This window comes from Penicillium subrubescens (assembly GCF_028828155.1).
Source record: "Penicillium subrubescens strain IBT 31985 chromosome Unknown utg000011l_segment0_segment0, whole genome shotgun sequence".
In the NCBI taxonomy this organism is placed as follows: Eukaryota; Fungi; Ascomycota; class Eurotiomycetes; order Eurotiales; family Aspergillaceae; genus Penicillium; species Penicillium subrubescens.
Window position 1 is genome coordinate 1,167,989 of NW_026643161.1, and position 21,188 is coordinate 1,189,176.

Consider the following 21,188-nt stretch of genomic DNA (forward strand, 5'->3'; position numbering starts at 1 on the left):
GTTACCTGCAAGTAACTCACTAGATACTAAAATATGGCATCCGTAGCTCGTCATTAATAATGCGTACACGTGTGAGATTACTGTACTTCAGGCGTCGTTGACATTGCTCTCGGAATTGGTCTTGGCGACAACCTGAACTCGGGGTAATAGGTCAGAAACGGCAAAGGCAGCGCCAAGGACTGAATTGTCACCGCCGACGAAATACTACCTCCAGTATGCACCCACACTCTAACGAAGGGTCGTTGGTGGCAGTTGTAGTAATCTTCGGGACCGAGTGACTTTTAATGATCTTCGATGAACGCTTGTAGGTAGAGCAAACGGCCTCCTCGATGAGATATAGTTAGTTAACTATGCGACAGATTGATTTGAAATCAACCCCACTGCATACGCAAGGTGAGCAGCACGCTATGGTTAAAATTGAATATAGTGGTCTACATGAGAAAGCCCTATGTTCAGGACTTCTCGGCATTCGCCTCTGATAGGCGCTCGGGGAACGCCTGTCTGGACCATTCTGTGGCAATTGCCCAAGCCGAACTAGAGATCTAACTTACATATGACCACCCTGTAAGAGGGAAGAGAGACACACGGAGATGTGTAGATGCGCGAGATTCCTGGGCGATGAGGACTGACTATTTAGCCACTGCTACTGCTACTGGGGTCAGGCAAATCAGTCAAACAAAACCTTTACGAATTCGCTCATCTGGAGACTATCAAGGACCCTGACTGTCGGACTGTTGACGTTCATCAATATCAAGCCACTCATAGAGCTGTAGACCCGTTCTTGATTTTTAGGAAAGTTCCTATCAACAGGCCATGCGAAGTAATTGCAAATCAAAGAAGTGAACGAAATGTCTATTGTATACGATGATCTTCCCATTGCTCAGATTAAGCCTTCACCGAGATAGATGCAAACTCATTGCTGAACGGATAATCAATGTAGCCACCAGTTCCCTGTCCATACATAGTTGTCGGATCAAATCCTGCGAAGGGCAGACCCTGCTTCACCTTGAAGGGTAGGTCGGGGTTTCCAATGTATGGGCGACCAAAAGCAACGACTACATCATGATTGGCGTAAGTCGTATCAACCGCTGTCTGGGCTGTGTCTCCGTTGTAGTTGCCAGCCACTAAAACAGGACTACTATTGCCATATGCCTCCAAGAGCCAGTTCAAGTCTCCATCATTCACGTCTTTCGAATCTGACTCGCAAGCGTGTAAATAGGCCAACTTAAATTGAGCCAATTGACTGACCAAGTTAGAGAATTGCGGAATGGGATCTGCCATGCGCATGCCTTGGTATCTGCTCCACGGACTCAACCGGATAGCAGTGCGCTGGTTACCAATTTCGGCAACAACGGCTCTCGTGACTTCAACGGCGAATCTAGATCGGTTCGCGATATCTCCACCCCACTTGTCTGTTCGCTGGTTGGAAACATCTTGAAGGAACTGATCGACAAGATATCCATTGGCTCCATGAATCTCGACGCCGTCAAATCCAGCCATCATAGCATTCTTGGCTGCGATCCGGAAATCCGTGATCGCGTCCTGGATCTCTGTCTCTGTCATTGGGCGGGGTTGGTGGATTTCATCGCTGAACGCGCTCTTCATTGGAACGTCACTCGCCGAGAGTAGAGGGTACCCCGCCTGACTCAAAAGCCCAGGATTTGCGGCTCGCCCCAGGGCCCAGAGCTGAAGGTATATATGGGACCCCTTCTCGTGGACAGCATCTGTAACTGCTCTCCATGCAGCGACTTGCTGATCATTATAGATGCCAGGAACGTTGGCATAACCTCCATGTCGAGGACTGATTATGGTGGCTTCGGTGACAATGAGGGACCCGGGAACACTAGAACGCTGCTCGTAGTATTCTTTCACGGAGGGCAGGGGAAGATGCGACTGGTCGGCACGAAGTCGAGTCATAGGTGCCATAGCAATCCTTTGGTTGAGCATTTTGCTACCGATCCGAAGCGGGTTGAAAAGCTTCGACATTCTGCATGCGATGGTATAAGGAAAATTTCGGTCGAATATATCTTCGGCGGATAATGGGTCGAATCAAGTTGACAAATAAACGTCTTAAGTGATGCTATTTCTCGTTCTGGCCAGAGCTAGCGCTCGGTCGATATAAATAATTGTTTCCTCTTTATATGAGCAAGTTCAGGTCTTGTCCACCACCCGCTACCGAGGTAAGTTACTCGAATGGGTTCAAACTCAATCAACGATTTGTCAGTTCGGTCTAACCAATTGCTTCGCCGTGATAATCAAACGGCAGAAGCTCGTAGGATCGGGATACACTATTCCGTCGGCCCGACCGGCGTGCTAGATCCTCATGGAATCCTGTTCGACCTACTGCCAGAAACAAGGCGCAGCCAATCCTCGTTTCGAGCACTTCCCTTCCGGTAACTAGTCCAGTTACCTGCATGAGTAACTTGCTTTCGCAGGCTAATCAAAACGTCAGGGCCATGCTTAATGTGGACTTGCTGCATGTGTGGGTCCGGAGTAGTCTGTACCTGAGCAACGATTGGTCATAACGCTGTCGTATCGATGGCGGGACGGAAATAAGGTAAGTTAACTAGGTAGTTAGTTAATAACTACGGAGTAACTAACTAACTTAAGTTAACTAACTAGTCATGACGCATCCGAGCTTTGTCATCCTGTCGTCCCTTGTTGGTAGATCCGTAGTATTTATTGCCTGTTTCCAAGGTCCAACTGGCCACCATCTCATTGACTCCGAACTGATCATAGCCGGGCCGTCGTGACAATCGAACTCACTGGCCCTCGAAGAAATGCCTATCACGGTCGGTATCGCAGGTATCACGGGAAAGTTTGCCCGTCTTATCGCAAACAACCTGTGCAAGTCTCCCGATGTTCACATCCGAGGTTTCTGCCGTAATGAATCCAAGCTCCCTAAGCAGTTCCGAGACTCCTCTCGGGTGACTGTCTTTGAAGGCAATGCGACCGACCTAGTCAGTTTACGCCAATTCGCTCGCGGATGCGATGTGGTGATCTGTTGTTACCTGGGTGATAATGAACTCATGACCAATGGCCAAAAGCTTCTCGTGGATGCCTGCGAATTGGAGGGCGTTAGTCGCTACATCGCAAGCGACTATTGTCTGGACTTCACGAAATTGGAACTTGGCCAGCATCCGGCCAAGGATCCTATGAAGCATGTGAAGGCGCATTTGAATACAAAAAAGACCGTCAAGGGTGTACATGTTCTGATTGGTGTCTTCATGGAGACTTTCTGGAGTGGCTACTTCGGGGTTTGGGACGAAAAGTCCTGCAGACTTAACTATTACGGCAACGGGGACGAGATGTGGGAGTCAACTACATACGACACTGCCGCGGAGTTTGTGGCGGCGGTGGCGCAGGATCGAAATGCTGTGGGCATGCAACACTGTGAGATCATGTCAACCTACTCTTTCACAGCAACTCAAATCACTAAACATACACATGTCAAACAGTCCTGGGTGATCGTCGTACAATTCGTGACATCGCTGAAGACTTCGCCAAAGTTTATGGCACACGGCCAGAGCTCCACCGCCTCGGATCGCTCGATGATCTCTACAAGAAGATGCAGGCAATCTTCCATAAGGACCCTTCAAACATGTTCGCCTATATTGCTTTGTGAGTGTCCAAGTCCTAAGTTCAATGTTATCGAATCAACGCTAATGCTGATTGGTTTGAGATTCTACCAATACTACTGCACTAACGGCCAGACCTACCTCAAGAAAGAATTGGACAACTCCAAATACCCACAAATCACGCCGGTCACCTTCAAAGACTTCCTGCAAGCCCACAAGATGGAGGATCTTGCCGATGCATACAGCAATGCAGGCTCTAGTATCTAAGATGGATTTATTTTCGAAAAGTTATTTTTCAAAACTTTGATTCTCAGTAAAATCCTTCGAATTTATTCGTACGAATTATTAAATTTATAGGATAAGGTTAGCCGGGCCGATGTGCGACAGAACTGGCCTCGAATTTCGAGATATTATACAAAATTTGTCTACATCAATAACTGGGTCGGAGTAGACTGAATGGCCGATATTGTCCACACAATCGGCAGGATTTCCCAGTGCTGCGGCTCATGACACCCCAAATGCCGAGAGGATTTGTCAAATTCCCAATGATTCTAATTCGATGGCGAAAATAGAGCCGAAATGGATCTACGGTAGACAGTCCTCCGGGACCTTTGCTCTTCCGACAGACGTTCTAATTGGCCACGCTAATGTTGTGCATAGACATGGCTGTAGTTTAACTGCAGAGGACGTGGGTGTGTGCTTGCCATTGGCAGCCAGCCACCTTGCATAGGCAACCAATCCTTTTTGGACTCAAATATGAAGGCTACCGTGCTTCCTCCGTGCTTATTATTTGCTCCACAGTCCGGAACGTGTTGACCGGATTGATGAAGTAAGTGTACGAAAGATTACAAATACCGTCAATCTTCGTTTCAAGGCGATGGTTCAAAAGGGACAGCCTGCCACACCAATCTTGGTCGAAATGTCCATTCTCACTCTGCATTACTTTGTTCATTTTCTTATTCCAACTCCTGTATCATGGCTCATCTATTAAAGCCAATCAAAATCTATGGTGGCTCATTTGGCCCAAATCCGTTGAAGGTTTCCATCATTCTGCAGGAACTGGGGCTTCCCATTCAAGAAGTTCCGACTCAATTCTGCGACCTTAAGAAAGTAGGGTATCAAGCTATCAACCCCAATGGCCGTCTACCGACTATCGAGGATCCCAACACAGGAATTACCCTCTGGGAATCCGGCGCCATTATCGAATACCTGATCGAAACCTACGACAAAGATCAGAAACTGAGTTTCCCGCATGGAAGCCCTGAGGCGCACCATGCTCGCCAGTTCCTTCACTTTCAAATGTCCGGGCAAGGGCCCTACTTTGGTCAGGCCGTCTGGTTCAAGCGCTATCACCCAGAGCGTGTGCAGAGCGCTATCGATCGGTACATCACGGAAGTTCGTCGAGTCTCTGGAGTTCTCGATCGGATTCTGGCAAAGAGAGATTGGCTTGTCGGTGGGAGATTATCATATGCTGATCTGGCTTTTGTGTCATGGCAGAACACTGCCAGGAACGTCCTGTCGGAAGACGGCTATGATGAGAGCGAGTTTCCCAATTTGTCTGTCTGGTTAGCCAAGCTAAACTCGCGGCCCGTAGTGAAGGGGCTCAACGAAGCGCAACAAGCCATGATGGCGGAGAAATTGAAAGAAGCGGCTGCAGCCGTGACAAAATAGCGAGCTTTGTGGGGAGCTATCAAGGTGAAGCATTATTTTCGGTCCATTTCGAATACAAACGGATCACTGAGGGACCCATTCGTTTCCTTCTCACACACACACACACACACACATTTTCAAATCAGACCCTTTTTCTTCCTCTTGACTTTCGTTGCGTTTCAGTAAGTCTCATTATAAACAAAGTGACCTTCTTCCACAGAGCGATCTTGTTGCCTGAAATGTTCTCATTGGAAGTCTCGAATGTTCTATACTGTTTGAAGAAGTTACGTCATATTCATTGAGAAAATCTTTGCGAGTAGAGCATTATGTTATACCACATTCCGTCGCTCGACCGCTATAGTTTGCCGCCCTATTATGCGCTATGAGTAGCATCTTCACATACTTTTGTTCCACTTGACTTTCGAACAGTCGCATTTAAATTAAAAGTTCACCGAGTCCAGACTTTCACCGACCTCATGTTTCAGTTCTTGGTAGGGCTTGGAGCACAGTGAACAGAGTTTCCGGCTCTGACAATAATCCAGTGAGCTGCCACATTGCGGGAATAGGGCGTTACTTCGGGCTTCAACACAGAGAGCAGCTCCAACACGACGTGCAGTAAAATCCACGTGCGTAAGTTTTCCTGCAGAGGCCGCATACGAAGCAAGTCTTCCTTTGGAGTGATATGACCTTGCCCGATAGATAGAGACCTGTTCTTAATCCACACTCTAAGCAAACCCGACTATGTCTTGAAACATTCCCCTTGGCACGTTCCCCTTCGATTTATTTGGCTGCGAATGCACCTCGAAACCGCAGTCTGAAACAACAGCTGCAATAGCAGTAATTTTTGTATCGAACACAAGTTGTTAACAAAAATCAATAACATTGATAGGCGTTATGACGTACCTAGACCTGGTCTCCATAGCATCAAGATAAGTCAACTTTTCCTCGGGTGTTGTGGGCATGACGAGGACTAGTGCAGATCTGAAAAATCGCCCTGTCTGCGATAAAGCAGTGTAAGATGGCTCATCTAGCCATCTGTAAACTTGTATAAGGAGCTCTTTTGGCAGACTCTGAATTGACTTGTCCAGTCGCGGAGCCATTACTTCGGATTTTAGCCGTTCAAGAGAGAAAGCAAATGGTAGAAACCACCAACAGAGATTCTGGAGCGAGTATAACGTGTGAGAGCCCAGAGTGAGCTCGATATCTAGAATGTAACTCTCACGGGATCGGGTTAAATTGGCACGCGACAACAGAATTCATAGAGGAACATGGTCCTGTATGGAAGTTTCGTCTAGGGTGGCGACTCCGATTCGCGGAGCACTGTTTACCGCAACCGCTATTGGCTTTCCTTTTGTATTCTGGTCCACTATTCAATCGTAACTTGCAGTCGGCATTCATTAGAATTGATTTGGAACCATTTTACCTGCCACACTTTTGGTTTTTCGCCAGAGTCCCCAGCCTATCAACACTTCGATAATTCATTCCCGGAGCTGGAAGCTGCCGCGTAGCAGAGCATGGCCCAGTCTTGATCAATATTGCTGGTATAGTGCAATACTCTTCCTACACAGGCTGATGAGACAGGTTACTGATTGTTGGTCGTATAACAGAGGGTCTTGTGAGATCCCTGTGAGTCCCGGAAGTGATTGCATTGAATTTACATACAAACCCGAACACCGTTTGAAGCGAGTTACGGAAACAAGAACTTGTCTGTTCTGCATGATGAACGCAACACGCTCTGAATATTGTCATATAAAGGCCTAGTATCATAGTCTTTTGTTTTCTATCAAGTAATAGAAAACTCAAAATAATCCGTAAATACACACTTTCTACTTACAAGCACAGTAGACCAGCGACCCAATAATTCGTTTTTCGCATAGATTAATTGAATTTCTCAAAATATCTGTCTCCGCATGAAAAGGATATGAAAATGCAGTTCTATAAAATATGGGTTAGGGCATGGCTGGTATAGTGATCTCGGCAGGATCACCCAAGTCCCTCCATAGACCTAAGCTCTGGCAAGTAGGATCAATATCTCGATCCATTTATGCAACTTTTAAAGTATATCTGAAGGGTTCGTGACCTCATTTACTCTTAAGCCCGGTTGCTGTTGAATCAAGTCAAATATTTCTTCAAAAGTCGTCATTAGCCGCAGAGCCTGCTGTGGCTCCAGAATATTCGGATCATACTTGGCGGAAATTTGCACGAGATCTGAAGACACCTCGCAGATAACCGTCAAAGCCCAGGGAGCCCGCATAACGCTTTCGTGGAATTGGTAGGTCCATTGCTTGAACGGCGGAGAGATCGCCTCGTCGTAGGTGGGTTGGATCATCAATGTAGTTTGCGCCCGGCACCCAGAGGCCGTGCTCGAGCTGAATGTGGCAATTTGACACATCTCGGCACATTGAAAAGGTGTGCTTTGCAAGATTTGGCTCTGGAGCCGCTCAAGTGTGTCTCGAAGACTCATCAGAGGGGCGAGAGCCACGCGGACAGGCACCCGAGCAGTCGTGGGACCCATTGTCTCTGCAATACCCACAATGGGCGCTTCACGCCGCCAAACGATCTCGCTGAAAACAACATCAAAGTCGTTCATCATCCGAGCCAACGTCAAAGTCAGCGACAGGCGAATTTTGGTGGCAAGTTGAGAATCGTTATAGCACCGGATAATGCCACCATCAATGTGACCAGTTGGCAACGGTCTGTATGTCTCGGATGGGAGAGCCGGGTAAATCTGGCCGTGAAAGCCACGGAAGGTTTGCGTCCAGAACGATTCTACCTCAGGGGATATCGAAACGGCCCATTTAACAAAGTTGCTATATGCTCGCTGAGTCACCGCAGCCTGGCCCTCTTGGTAGGCCTTTGTAAGCTGCTGCATCAGCAAAGACAAGGTGAAACCGTCAAAAATGGCATGATGGATCCAGATCCGAAGCGAGACCCCAATCTTCTCTGCCCACACAAGTGGCTTGACCAGTCCCCAAATGTTGTCACCGTGGGAGACTTCAAAGCGTGAGGCTTCAAGTACATGCAGGGTAGAGGCTTCCTTCATCACTACTTGAAAGAAATCACCAGAAACCTCGACAATCTGCGTGCGAAGACTAGGATTTCCTGCCGCTACCAGGTGCCATGCTTCGGCCAATCGTTTCTCGTCTGTATCCGGCGAAAGAGTGGCACTAATCTCAACTGTGTAATTGCCCGCTTGAGATACTGACTCAGATATCCAATAAGCTTGCGTAGGGTAACAGGGGTATATATCTTCAATCGTGAAAGATGAGCACACAGACTGATACTGCCGAGAAATATCTCGAATCAAGCCCCTTGTGCGCGAATTTGGACCCTGATCCACCAGCGCAAAGGGATGAATGATTGTCGCAGCATGTAACTGATTGTCTGCAGTCACTGTCGCCGATATTGCTTCCAGTGTTTGGAGTCGGTAAACGTCTTGAACCGAAAGGAAGATATCCTCATCTTCCGCCAAGGAGATCATTTTCATGGTGAGAATAGAATTCCCCCCAAGCCAATCCAACTGTCGTCGCGCTTGATGTCAATCAAAGGTATCCGAAGTAACTGGCCCCATATCTCACGTAATTTGCGTTCTTGAGCAGTCAATGGCCGTTCATCTTCCGCCGACTCGCTGGTAGACTTCGACTGGATGATGCAATAGCTTCTCAAATGCTGCGGTGTGATCATTTTTGCTTGTTCTTGAAGAAGACGTCTGTTGATCTTGTCCGTATGCGTCTTTGGAACATAAGAGATAGGTAAGAAATATCGAGGTACCATAAAACTTGGCAAGACCAGTTCTAACTGGGAATGTAGGGCTTGGGCTTGATCGATATGGTTCTGTGTTGAGTCCAGGAACAAGCGGTCTGTTTTCTCAGCCCCTTTGAGCTCTGTCCGTTGAAGAAAGGCGACCAATATAACACTCTCGTGGAACTTGAACACTTCTGCGATAGCTTCTTGTGTCCCTTGCGGTAGAATGCAACGGATTTGGTGTTCTATCTCACCCAGCTCAACCCTTTGTCCGTTGATCTTGACTTGTGTGTCCTTCCGACTCAAAAATTCCAGCGAACCGTTTTGTTCTTGGCGCACAAGGTCGCCTGTTTTGTACAGGCGATGGGGACGTCCCTCAGTGGTGTCGCATCGAAAGTCTCTGAGCCAAGTTGGCGCATTGATGAATGCAGCAGCAGATTGTTCTTGATTTTGAATGTAGCCAGAGCCCACAATTGCGCCTTCAATGATGAGTTCCCCTTCGTCACCTATTGGAACCAGCTGGTTAATGTCTTCCGGATCGACAACCCAGCAAGTTGCTGCGGGAGCATAACCAAGGTCGGTCGGCAGCTCGGCAGATCTCAAATCGGTTTGAATCGTAGCGAGAATACTGCACTCGGCCGGGCCATAGATGCCAATCATTTGGACGTGTGCGGGCCATCTATCAATATCGGATGAGGTTATTGCTTCACCGCACAGAATTAGGTGCCGGAGGCCAGGGACAGTATCTGGCGTGATAAGCCGAGCCACCGATGGTGTAAGACATGCCCAATTGACTCTGAGATCATTGACGCTCTTTGAAAGCTGATTCTGCCTTGCATTTTCAGAGGGTATGCATACGCAGCCACCTGCAATAACGGTGAACATGTGCTCGAGAACACTCGCATCAAAAGCAAAGGAGGCGAACTGCAAGACTCGCGATTGCTGCTGCATCCGCATAGGTTCGAGGGCCGACATCGCGCTGGTAGAGAAGGATTCATGTGAAATTATTGCGCCCTTGGGCTTGCCTGTCGAGCCAGAGGTAAAAACAACAAACATGGCGCTGCTGGGATCAAAAACAGTGGGGCTGTGCAACTCATCCTTCGAACGAACATCCGTGGATAAGGAGCCAAGCTCTTCATCAACAATCACAGCCTTGATCCCCAATGTAGAGATCATGAATTGACTTAGTGTCGAGACCATAATGAGCGGCGCAGTAACATCTCGACATATTTGACGGAGCCGATCCGAGGGATGACTCGGGTCTAAGAGCACAAAGGCAGCACCAGCCTTGAGTGCCCCTAGCATAGCCACAAGAACCCATTTGGATTTGAACATGCAAATAGGGATAAATTGGCCTGCTAAATTGTAGCGTGCGCTGAGGTTGTCGGCAAGATCGTCGGACAGAGCGTCCAGTGCACCGTATGAGAGTCTCCCATCCCAAGCATCAATAGAGGTATCATTTGGCTGGAGGATGGAGCGTTGTTGGAATAAAGAATGTGCGCACTGTTTGACGGTCGGGGGAACAACAGAGTTCCACCGAGTCAGCTTGGCATGGTCATCATGTGCTAGTCGATTGCACCCAGAAAATGAGACGATCTGATCCACGGTCATGGTTAGATTGAAGAAGCTGCAACGAATTGAAATAATTAGTGTAGTAAGAAGCCACCGGTGCATAGGTGCCGTAATATAAAGTATCCGACTGTGGAATCGCTATCATAGCTGGAAGCGCCTTCGTTTCAAGTAAGGAGGCCTTTGTATTTTTTTTCAGCCGGGGGCAACCAGGGAAACACAACACGCGTATAGGAGACAGACATATGTAGAACACCATTCCTAACCGGCAAAAGAAGGGATGACGAATCTAGCTATCGAGCGGCATGATCATTTTATGTAAAGTCTTGTAAATGTATCCACTGGAATCTGGCCCTTTGAGCAAGGAGTAAGGAGTAGTCCACAGGGCAGAAGTTGGTTATTTGAGGTGGATAGTCTGCGAACATCTGAAGCGTAATGTGATCTGCTTCTTCCGGTTCTTTATTGATTCTGTAGACAGTCGGTGTATTAGCAAAACACGCAATATTTCTTCTTCCCTAAACTGTTATCAAGTCTTCCGGAACGAATGTCTCGGCTACTGTACTAGAAATGGACGCCGTCATTATCGAATACAAACTACACTTTGAGTCTGACGGAGCTGCAGCAAGCTGGTTTTCAATGAAAGGCCCTCACGTTCGGTGGTTATAGTACACAATCTAAACACCCCTCAGCCTCAGATACTCTCATGGTCAACATGCTGATTAATTTACATATATAACATCTCCAATTCTGGAAAAAAAAATAAACAAAATTTCCAGTCCCGCTTAACCACTCGTGGCCTATGAAATATCCTATCTTGAGCACATTGACAGACAGAAAACTGGCAAGATAGTCTAGTTTCAAGTCTCAGTCCTTGCAGAGAGCTTCATGGCATTCGCGTGAAACAACATCCAGCGTGTTTACCACAATGTCAACGTCGGCAGTAGTCTGATTGGGGTTGATCATGCACATCCGGAGGCACACCCTATCTAGTACACGGGTGGTAAAGATCACCGCCACATTACGGGCGGTAAGTTCCTTCGAGATGAGCTCGTTCAGGAGATCAAAGGTGCCGGGCATAGTCTCGGCTTTGGTGATATGATCCCTGGTTTGCGGAGCATAACGAAAAGTCAAGATGGCCAAGGATCCTGGAGAAGTTATTTCCCAACCGTCTAATTGACGAAGTGAAGTTTCCAAATGTTTTGCGAGGTGGAATCCCGAACTTATCATCCTGTCTATCGCATCTGTACCTAGAACCTGAAGTGTAAACCATAGCTTCATATGCCGCGCCGGTCGAGTCAATTCCATTCCGTAGTTCCACGGGTCGAGCATTGTATTCTGGTCTTCTTCCGTGGCCATATGCTCGACATCGCGAACATACTGTGCAGAAGAAGCAAAACTCTTCAAGGGATGTGATTTCTCCCGGAAGAGAACCGCCCCACAGCCATGTGTTTGAAAAAGCCATTTGTGCGCGTCCCAAGCTATACTGTCTGCCAAGCCGATTCCCTTGATCTTGGCTCGATGAGATTTGGAAAATGCAACAGATCCACCATAGGCCGCATCCACATGCATCCACATGCCTCTTGAGCGGGCTATTTGCGCAATCTCTTCTAGCGGGTCGATGCTTCCAGTGTTGGTTGTTCCACAAGTGGCGATAATAAGGAATGGGTGTCGGCCTTGCGCTAGGTCATCCGAGATGCTCCGCTGCAAATGCCCGATATCCATCCGAAAGTTGGCATCAGAATTGATCACGCGGATTTGCCGATTCGATAGACCAATGATCCGAAGAGCTTTCCGGATACAAAAATGGGCATGACTGGAAAGGTAAGCCACTCCGTTGGATGGTCTATCATCACCATTGGTTTGATCCTCAAAATCCAGTAATTGATCACGGGCAACAGTCAGGGCAGTCAAGTTTGCCATCGAAGCCCCGGAAACAAAGTGACCACCTGAAGAAAATGTGGGAAAGCCGAATCGGTCTGCGATCCATTTGATCAACGCAACTTCAATTGTGCAAACTCCAGACCCAGCTTCTAGACTCCCGCCAAAAGGGTTGAATGCTGTTGTAAGAGTGTCACCCAACCATGATATAGGAGAGGCTGGTGATGGAACACACGAGTAGAATCTGTGATGACCTACGGCGATCCGGAAAGACAAGATCTCTGCAGCATCGCGGATCACTTCTCCCACTGGTCTTCCTGTGCCCATACTAGTGGGAGAGGCCAACTCCATAAGCCGCACTACTTGCTCTGGGCTGGGACGACGAATGAGCTCCTGATTTGCCAGGCAAGCGTTGAGCTCCCCGAAAAGGGCACCTAGCTTGACGAGGTCACCCCAGGAGTTGTCGTCTGCAACTGCTCCAAAGGGGCCCATTCTTGCGTGGATAAAGGAGTAATGGCTTATAGTTGCGTGTGATCTTGGTGCTTAAAACAGCCCAGTCGTCGGTCCCGGTGCTTCTGTATTTCATTGCGCAAAATCAATCAGCAACTGGCTTGGGGTTATGAACGTGGTTGCGGGGGTACCAACCACTGATGAAGCACACAAATCACAAAAGACTTGAAATATCACGATTTGGCAACCTCATGAATGTAATCAAGCTGTCCTTTGCTTCTCTTATCTCAGTCCGAGAGAAAGAAGAACGTCGGAGCGAAGATCTGATACCAATAATGTTCCGGTAGTCTAGTGGGAATCCGGCACGGTTCTTCTGGTAGCACTGCAGGCTGTGGCCCCCTTGCCGTCTCAGCAATTTCAGCCAGGCTGAAGCTGAATTCGAAGATATGATAATGATTGCAATGCTACAGAGTGGGGGTGCCTGGCAAATACTTGAGGTGCTATTGGATGGCCCTGTCAGTTGATTACATGGCAGACTCGGCAGGTATAGTAGCATCTTCGTTTGAGGAATGTTGTCATACATGATTCTGAGCGCCAGTGGAGAATGTCTATTGTCAAGCACGACCTTTTACCCGCTAATGCAATCTTTGCAGATATTGGTGGAATATGGACTATGGATCCCTGCCATAGATCTTTGACAGATGAATATACTGACATTTCTTTATTTAGGCCTATCTGGCCTAGACAAGTATTTCATGTCATGGTCAACCAGCATAGGCAACTAGTAAACGAACAGGTTGTTTAGACAATGTGTACTCTTCATAACTGGGCCTAGAATCGGTAACTTCAGACCTTAATGCAGGGATTGGTAGGTCAGGATCATAGGCTATAGGGTGGCAAGATGATCGAATTGTAACCCACATTCATATGGCCACCAAATCCACCTCACATACTTACTCTCCTTGGTGAATACAAAACAAGCACAAAGACTGCTCATCAATTTAGGAGCGGTGGAACAACGATTGGAGCGGGACAAGCGAGGTATCAGAAGACGGTGGTGTCCACTGTCAATGAAAGCACTGTTCGCAGAAAGTTGACAGAATTCCTTAGCCTCAGTACTGCAGGTGTAAGGCTCTTTGTCATATATTTTCTTGGTTTGAAATAATACCGGCTTATTGCATGTATAGTGCACTAAAAGTAGCTTTCAAGCGAATGCTCCTGACAAATCTCTGAGTACTGAGCATGCACCAATCGCCTTGCATGAGAAGGCAGATCTGCAATCTCCTATGTCTCCCCAAGTACCAATCAGATACACCTCCAGCAGTTCCATGTATGTCAAGCGCACCCTTGCTTCTTAAATTTCGTCCCATGTTTGCAGCTAATGATGCAATGCATATTTGGGACTCATCACTCTTGCGGAAGCCAAGGTAATTAAGACACTGCTCATTCTAGCAAGAGTTCATTGGCCTGAAAACGTTGTTTGTAAATAAGTTGGAAGAATGCTATATCAAGCGAGCATGGTCCTCATCTTATCAAACCCAGAAATTACCAATACGTACCAATTGAACAGCAGATTTGCATAAGGTGTGAACTAGTCAACTACCTCTTGGCCATGGAACCACCTCTTAGCCGCCTTTTCTAGTCGCTGTGTATTGGTCATTGTGAGCTCCAACACCGAATTGTTATGGCTCCTCTGACCCGATTACGGGCAGATGAACGTTTTGTGCAGCTACCGTTCGTCAAATAATACTATGGCCAACGCGCGTCTGTCCCAGCGACCTTGATCATTGCTGAAGCAACCGCAATTAGCGCGAAAGCTGTTAGATTTAATAATACCCCGGGCATCTGGAGTGACGAGCAGATCCAAGCATGGAAGGAAATCACAGACCAGGTTCATTCGAAGGGGTCATTCATTTTTCTCCAACTCTGGGCAAACGGGCGAGCTGCCGACGCAGAAGTTTTGGATGACGCCGGCCTTGATTATGTATCCAGCAGCCCAGTACCTGTACTCATCACGAGTGACGATGCTGCCCTATCCGAATTCCACGAGCGCTGACCGGGCAAGAGATTAACGATTACATCGCAGACTTTGCTAAAGCCGCTCGGAATGCGATGGTAGCTGGATTCGACGGAGTAGAAATACACGGAGCACACGGGTTTATTATTGATTAATTCATCCAGGATGTTTGCAACAAACGAAAAATTGATTGGGGTGGAAGTATCGAGAACTGATCCCGATTTCCATTGGAGGTCACCAAAGTTGTGGTGGCGCCGATCGGGTTGGTGTCAAGCTCAGTCCTTGAGCAGAAGAATTTGGGATGAGGATGACGACAAGCAAGCTGATTCCTCAGTTTCAGCACTTGATCAGTCAACTCAGAGGCTTGGATATTGCCTACTTAAGTCTGGGTAACCCCAGATGGGAGACAGATGCTTCTTCCGAAGGCAAAGACCCGGTAGAAGATAGTTCTGTTTTCATTAAATCATGGGGCTCATCCCGCCCAATTCCTTTGTCGGGTGGCTACACTGCTTCCTCTGCTCAACGAGCTGTTGATGTGGACTATCCCGGTTACCAGATTGCGCCTACTTTTGGCCGTTTTTTCATTTCGACTCCGGATCTTCCTTTTCGAATCAAAGCAGGATTGTCGTTGCAACAATATCACCACGACACATTCTACACCCCAGGCTCGAAAAGGGGATACGTGGATTATCCTTTCAGTGAGGAGTTTCTAGCTCAATGTGAGATCCAGGCTACGGTGATTTGAGATCGCCCCTTCTATCTCCAAGAGAAAATCCTTTTCAAATATCTTGATTATCATAATTATATTACCAGAATGTCTCTTTATCATCTGCCTAATAATGCTACCTGATTTTCTTTGATAAGATATTGAAAAGCCGTCTCATTATCATGCAGAGAGAGCCGTCCCAGAGAGAGCCGTCCATGTTTAAGCCTTGCCAAGAAGTTGTAAAGTACGTCTCTTCTTGCCCTTGCAAATGCTGAACAACATTGAAGCCAGCATTGCAGGCCATTTCCATAAATTCATTCACACACCACAATCTCACTGGTGTTGAAACACAATTCCTCTCAATGACCGGTTCGTTGCCGTCCTCCAGCTTCCTGGTCACAAACATGTCACGTCTCTCATGATAGGTGCTCCCAACCGTCTTGCCACCGACGATACTAGTCTGATAAACAACATTCGGGAATTCCTTACTGACCAGCTGCTGTGGCGCATCAATATCAGGCAACTGGGCTTCACGACCACCTTTAGGAATGAAGGAGTTTGCGAGTGGGATACACGCCCGCCCGGTCTCCGGCTTCAGGACCAGAGCCACTTGATTGAGGAACTCCTCCGGCTGACCCGGCTCATATAAGTGACTGAAACTTCCAGCGGAAAGGATTATGAGATCAACCTCCTTGGTAGCGAGTTCGGGGATTGTTTGAAGCTCGGAAGCTGAGCCTTGAAGCCATCGGATATTCATGTCGCGGATCTTGGCTGTCTTGGCTGCTCTATCAAGCAGGTGCTGCGAGATGTCCAGCCCGAGAAATGTGGATGATGACAGGCTCACCTTGTCTCGCGCTGCTTCCTAGGCTAGGGCTTTGAGTATTCGCCCAGTACCAGTGCCGAGATCGAGAACCAAGAGACCTTTAGTGGATTGAAGTGTCGACGCCCGATCCACGGCTTTGTAGAGATTCCAATATATTGGCACATCACGGACTTTGTTCTCAAAATAGCTCTCCAGAAGTAGATCATAGTGTTCGCTCAGATAAGCAGAGTCGAATAAGTCAATCTCACGCATTACCATCTCCTCTCATGCAGTTACTGAGGGCATCATGTTAGACGGATCTCAGGTTTTGAGATAGATTCACGAGAAAGGCAATAGCGTCTCGAATAATATACAAATGAAGCATACCAGCTTTAGGCCACCTTACAAATCGGCTCACCGCTAAAGCAAACCAAAATAATAGTAGGGCTGCCGGTTCAGTTTCGCGGGTCACTCTCGAGACGGAGACGGCAACGCAAGCAAGGGGCGGTTATGGTCGAGCAGATTTTTTCCTTGGCACACCAAAATCGCGCTTTCCACATCAATAGTATAATCCAAGGAACATATGGCTCATGATTGAAGTCTGAGTCTCCATCCTTGATTGTCCAGGTATTTATCGAAAAATATTGATTTCCTGGCGGTGTGCATTTGCACGAAAGGATATTAATTTGCCTTTTGGCCGCAGCCTGTTCATGACAGTGAAGATAATGAGCTGTGTGATATGGGGAGGCCACTATAAAGACTTTGCAAGCTCGGAATGTGATGAGTTACATGGCTGAGTTGGTAATGGTATGGAATGGAGGTGGCAAGGAGAGATATTTTTGATTATTAGTAAGCTTGATAGGCTGCGACAATCGCGTCGTCAACTGTAACAGCAATTTACCCAGAACGTGACTTATTGCATAATCAGAGCTAGACCACACATGGCGACTTCACTGCTTTCAATTCTCCAATTTAACTGAGGTTAATTTGCAATCCATACGAAATGGTCTTCTTAGTCTGGTCAATCACTGAATGTTCGTCTGGTTTTGGGGATGCTTTCGTCCATGAGGTTCTCAGCCAAGGAGACAAGGTGATCGTCACGGCAAGAAATCTTGATAAAATCAAGAGCAGAAACCTTAGCCCTCGATGTCACAGCTCCAACGAGTTGTTCAGCAAGCGTTAGAATTGTATGGTCGGATTGATGTTCTCTTGAACAATGCCGGGATGTGTCAAATAGGAGGAACTGAAGAGGTTCGGTGAGAATTGCCATAAAAGCAAGCATGAAATCGTCTGTCCTCTCTTACCTTGAAATACAGGCATTCTGAGACTCTGGGTCTAATTCTAACAGATCTCTTTGGGCCTCTGCAGTTGACTCGAGCGGTTCTTCCTTTTATGCGCAAGCACTGTTCGGGTCGCATCTTCGTCATGTCGTCTATGGCTGCTTGGTCGGGCTAACAAGTCTGGGTCCCTACGCTGCTTCCAAAGCAGCTTTGTCAATATTTGCTGAGTCTCTTCGCGAAGAGGTCGCAGACTTTGTAATAATAGTTGCTGCTATTGAGCCCGGCCCCTTTCGATCGAACTTTTTCAAAAATATGAAAGGACCGACGAATCCTATGTCTCAATATGGAGGCACAGCTCTACTTCAGATACAAAGCAGTGTCATAGAGTCAGATCAGACGCATATGGGCGATTTGAAGAGCGGTGCAAATATCATTGTGGATATTATTTCACATGCAGGAACTGGAGGAAGTAAAATCATTCCGGCGAGAATTCCTGTCGGCAACGATGCGTACCGGTTTACAACCGCTGTGTGCCAAACACGGGAAAATGCTCGAGGAATGGAAGGACTTTGCGAGTTAGCTGTGGTCCTGTTGCATGCATTACGTGCAAAGCCTCCAACCTATCTGTCACAAATGTCATTGTACCGTCTTCTTTGTGCATGCTCACAGATATGAATTCCGCTGAGTGCCCTTCATAGTCTCAGACCGTAAGACTTGTCCCACCGAAAAAGCGGTAACTTGGTCAAAATTGGTGCATTGTATGAAGTTTTACAAAAAAGGTATGAAATGAATTATTAGTTGTCATCGCAAGCTAGCCCGATAGAGTCCCTGTCATCCAGGAGCAGAAATACGTCATTGGGCAAAGGCAATATATTGCTCTTTATTCTCTTTTGACTGGCATGAACAATAATGACGTCTTGGCCTCGCAGTTTGGTTTCTGATTAATCAGTACTTAGCTTAATAGTGGCTCAGCTAGGCTATACTGACGAAAAAGCCGGTGATTTAAAAATATTGAGACATAATACCAGCCCAGAACATTCCAAGAGGAAGAAGAAATCGAAGCCTTGTTACAATCAAATTACTCTTTCGAAGTAGATGACTAAATCAGGCCCAAATCTCGAATAACATGCCCTTCATGCCCTATATTGCCCAGCACTGAGATAGCCCTTTCAAAGTCGTCAACTATCGTTTGAACCTCTTCTTGTGTGAGAAGGCCTGGATCGAAGTAGAGCTGTATCTTCAGCTGGCTCTGGTTCTCACTCAATAGACACTCTACGACCAACCCATGTGGGTACACATCGCGATTTGATATGTCAACCTGCTTCCAACCATCAGGGGCGGAGCTCGCCATATATGGCTGTATCACAAGCAGGCTCTGAAAGTTACAAGCTGTGCGTGTGGATTCATCAAGTTCAAAGATTCTTTGCAAGCCGATATGTTCAAATGGAATGATCTCTGCCAGTTCTTGCTGAGTTTGTTTCAGGAAAGTTGCAACCTTCTGATCCCGGTTCAACACCATGGGTATAGGGACAGTTGCGATTGTTGGCCCCAACATGTGCGTAATACCAGATACCGGGGTATCGCGTCCTATCAAAGTCATGCCAAAAACGACATCGTTGCATCCAGTGTGTCTACCGATAGTCAATCCCCACGCGGCCTGAATGACAGTGGACATGGTGGTTTTAGAGTGATCCCGACGGGCGATAGGGGCTGAACGCTTCAGAATATCCTTGGTACGAGGCTGATAAAATGGCGAGGGCAGAGGTGGAAACTGCCGGGGTCGGATTTTCGCAAGTCGAGATGTCCAGAACTGTTCCATTTGAGTCTGGTCGTCCGTCAGGAGATGTTTGATGAACCCAGCAAACTTTGGAGGTGGCGAAGGAAAGGTGTCAGGGAATTTCTGGAGGTCCATTTGGGACAATTTGTTTACTTCATTCAATACAAGGTTGATTGACCATCTGTCATGAATTGAATGATGTATAGTCCAGACTAAAAAGGCCTGATGCTCGGCATGGGGGTGGATGACTGCCAATCGAACCAAGGGATGTCCCAGCAGCATCAAAGAACCCTTGTCGGAGGCCAGATAAGTCTCCAACTCGTTCGCTGTCTGCCAACTGATGGCACTTTTGACGACAACTTGGAAGCAGCCCTCTGCCAAATAAACTAACCGAGAGCGTAGGACGTCGCTTGCTTCCACAATCTTGTTCCATGCTCTTCGGAGACGTGGGATGTCCACGGTGGAGGGCAACCGAAAAACAAATTGTGAAAGATAGCTTCCTTTTTCCTTCATTGAGAGCATCATGAGTGCCTCTTGGAGTGGCGAACATGGATAAATATCCTCAATATCTGCGGCCGGTACACGTAGGCGCTTGGCTATCTTTTCGCGAATCCGCTCCACTTTCTGAGGACTCACGAGCTCAAACGGCAAGACATCAGGTGCAGGTTTCAATGGGGGAGCAGCAGGATCTGCCATCTATGACGGCTACTAGCTCTGCCCATTGCGGATGTTGATAGATGTCTGTAACTGTGAGATCAATGCCCGCTGTTTGAGCGGCCGCTGCAAGCTGCACTGCGCTGATTGAGGTGCCTCCAACTTCGAAAAAGTTGTCGTCATCTTCAACATATTCTAGTTGGACGTCTAGTTCCTTTGCCCATATCGTTCTTAAGATGCTAATGGCCATAGCAGGGTGTTTTTTGCGATGCTGCGAACAAATCTGTCAATCTGACAAGGCCGCTGTGCGTCCTCCCTCTCTTCAATATTCTAAGCTCAAACTCCTCCAATGAATGAGATCATTTTACCCACCCATTATCAGGGAAGGAACAGGGAACATTTAGTGCATAAGCCACCCTTACCTCGCTATGCATCATGCCATGGTACGTGAGCAAGGCAAACGACCCACCCTAAATGTCTATAGTGAAGACTTGGGAAATGACCATCTCCTTACTTCACGGCTACGACGGTCAGGACAAGACCCGCGAAGCCTCGCCTGTCTCTGGATTACGAGAAAGACATAGGGTGCATACATTCCTACTGCATGAATCCAGGCTTCGCATTGATGTAGTATGCATGTATAATGCGCCAGTGAGGGTCTGATATGTACATAACGACCGCCCCGGAGCCGACGTCATTTCGGTGACTGATACAGCCAAGCTGCTGCAAGGCAATTGTCAAAGCTTCCTTGTGTAACCTTCCGCATAGCTGATCCGGTGAGCGGTATACGGAATCCGAGATGATGACAAGAGTTAGACACGGAATTGGGAGATGAGTCTTAGGCTTGTTTACTCCTTGTCTGCCCATTTTCTACCCTGCATTGTGTCACCATAGTTGAAGAATGCGAGAATTCAATCAATGTTTAAATGTATCACCACGAATGCAGCTTGCATGAGGTGGGTCAACAAGTAATTTTACTGTGACGCAGAAAACAACATTTCCAGTACGGTGTCACGGCAAGAATGAGATGGCAAAGAGTCGTGGTATGTATAAATGAGGGAAAGGGCATTTTAGCTTGTGTTT

General features: G+C 47.4%; 8 protein-coding genes across 8 annotated transcripts; 3 read left to right on the top strand and 5 right to left on the bottom strand.

Annotated features, from left to right (window-relative positions):
- Window positions 1-885: 885 nt before the first annotated feature.
- N7473_012784 (alkene reductase) lies at window positions 886-1,986 on the bottom strand (the record flags this gene model as incomplete). The annotated part of the gene is made up of 1 exon (XM_057158723.1): window positions 886-1,986. One exon carries the CDS (start codon window positions 1,984-1,986, stop codon window positions 886-888), a length of 1,101 nt encoding a protein of 366 aa, XP_057002677.1.
- A 794-nt stretch (window positions 1,987-2,780) lies between these two features.
- Window positions 2,781-3,845, top strand: N7473_012785 (nmrA-like family protein; the record flags this gene model as incomplete). Its single annotated transcript, XM_057158724.1, has 3 exons — window positions 2,781-3,393; window positions 3,459-3,621; window positions 3,683-3,845. The coding sequence occupies 3 exons, from the start codon at window positions 2,781-2,783 to the stop codon at window positions 3,843-3,845; spliced, it is 939 nt and encodes a 312-aa protein (XP_057002678.1).
- Window positions 3,846-4,553: 708 nt separating this feature from the next.
- Window positions 4,554-5,249, top strand: N7473_012786 (glutathione S-transferase family protein; the record flags this gene model as incomplete). The annotated part of the gene is made up of 1 exon (XM_057158725.1): window positions 4,554-5,249. One exon carries the CDS (start codon window positions 4,554-4,556, stop codon window positions 5,247-5,249), a length of 696 nt encoding a protein of 231 aa, XP_057002679.1.
- Window positions 5,250-7,281: 2,032 nt separating this feature from the next.
- On the bottom strand, window positions 7,282-10,583 carry N7473_012787 (uncharacterized protein; the record flags this gene model as incomplete). Its single annotated transcript, XM_057158726.1, has 2 exons — window positions 7,282-8,759; window positions 8,807-10,583. 2 exons carry the CDS (start codon window positions 10,581-10,583, stop codon window positions 7,282-7,284), a joined length of 3,255 nt encoding a protein of 1,084 aa, XP_057002680.1.
- Window positions 10,584-11,405: 822 nt separating this feature from the next.
- N7473_012788 (pyridoxal phosphate-dependent decarboxylase family protein) lies at window positions 11,406-12,911 on the bottom strand (the record flags this gene model as incomplete). The annotated part of the gene is made up of 1 exon (XM_057158727.1): window positions 11,406-12,911. One exon carries the CDS (start codon window positions 12,909-12,911, stop codon window positions 11,406-11,408), a length of 1,506 nt encoding a protein of 501 aa, XP_057002681.1.
- Window positions 12,912-15,193: 2,282 nt separating this feature from the next.
- Window positions 15,194-15,631, top strand: N7473_012789 (uncharacterized protein; the record flags this gene model as incomplete). Its single annotated transcript, XM_057158728.1, has 1 exon — window positions 15,194-15,631. The coding sequence occupies one exon, from the start codon at window positions 15,194-15,196 to the stop codon at window positions 15,629-15,631; it is 438 nt and encodes a 145-aa protein (XP_057002682.1).
- A 97-nt stretch (window positions 15,632-15,728) lies between these two features.
- N7473_012790 (uncharacterized protein) lies at window positions 15,729-16,349 on the bottom strand (the record flags this gene model as incomplete). The annotated part of the gene is made up of 1 exon (XM_057158729.1): window positions 15,729-16,349. The coding sequence occupies one exon, from the start codon at window positions 16,347-16,349 to the stop codon at window positions 15,729-15,731; it is 621 nt and encodes a 206-aa protein (XP_057002683.1).
- A 2,424-nt stretch (window positions 16,350-18,773) lies between these two features.
- Window positions 18,774-20,147, bottom strand: N7473_012791 (acetyl-CoA synthetase-like protein; the record flags this gene model as incomplete). Its single annotated transcript, XM_057158730.1, has 1 exon — window positions 18,774-20,147. The coding sequence occupies one exon, from the start codon at window positions 20,145-20,147 to the stop codon at window positions 18,774-18,776; it is 1,374 nt and encodes a 457-aa protein (XP_057002684.1).
- Between the last annotated feature and the right edge of the window lie 1,041 nt (window positions 20,148-21,188).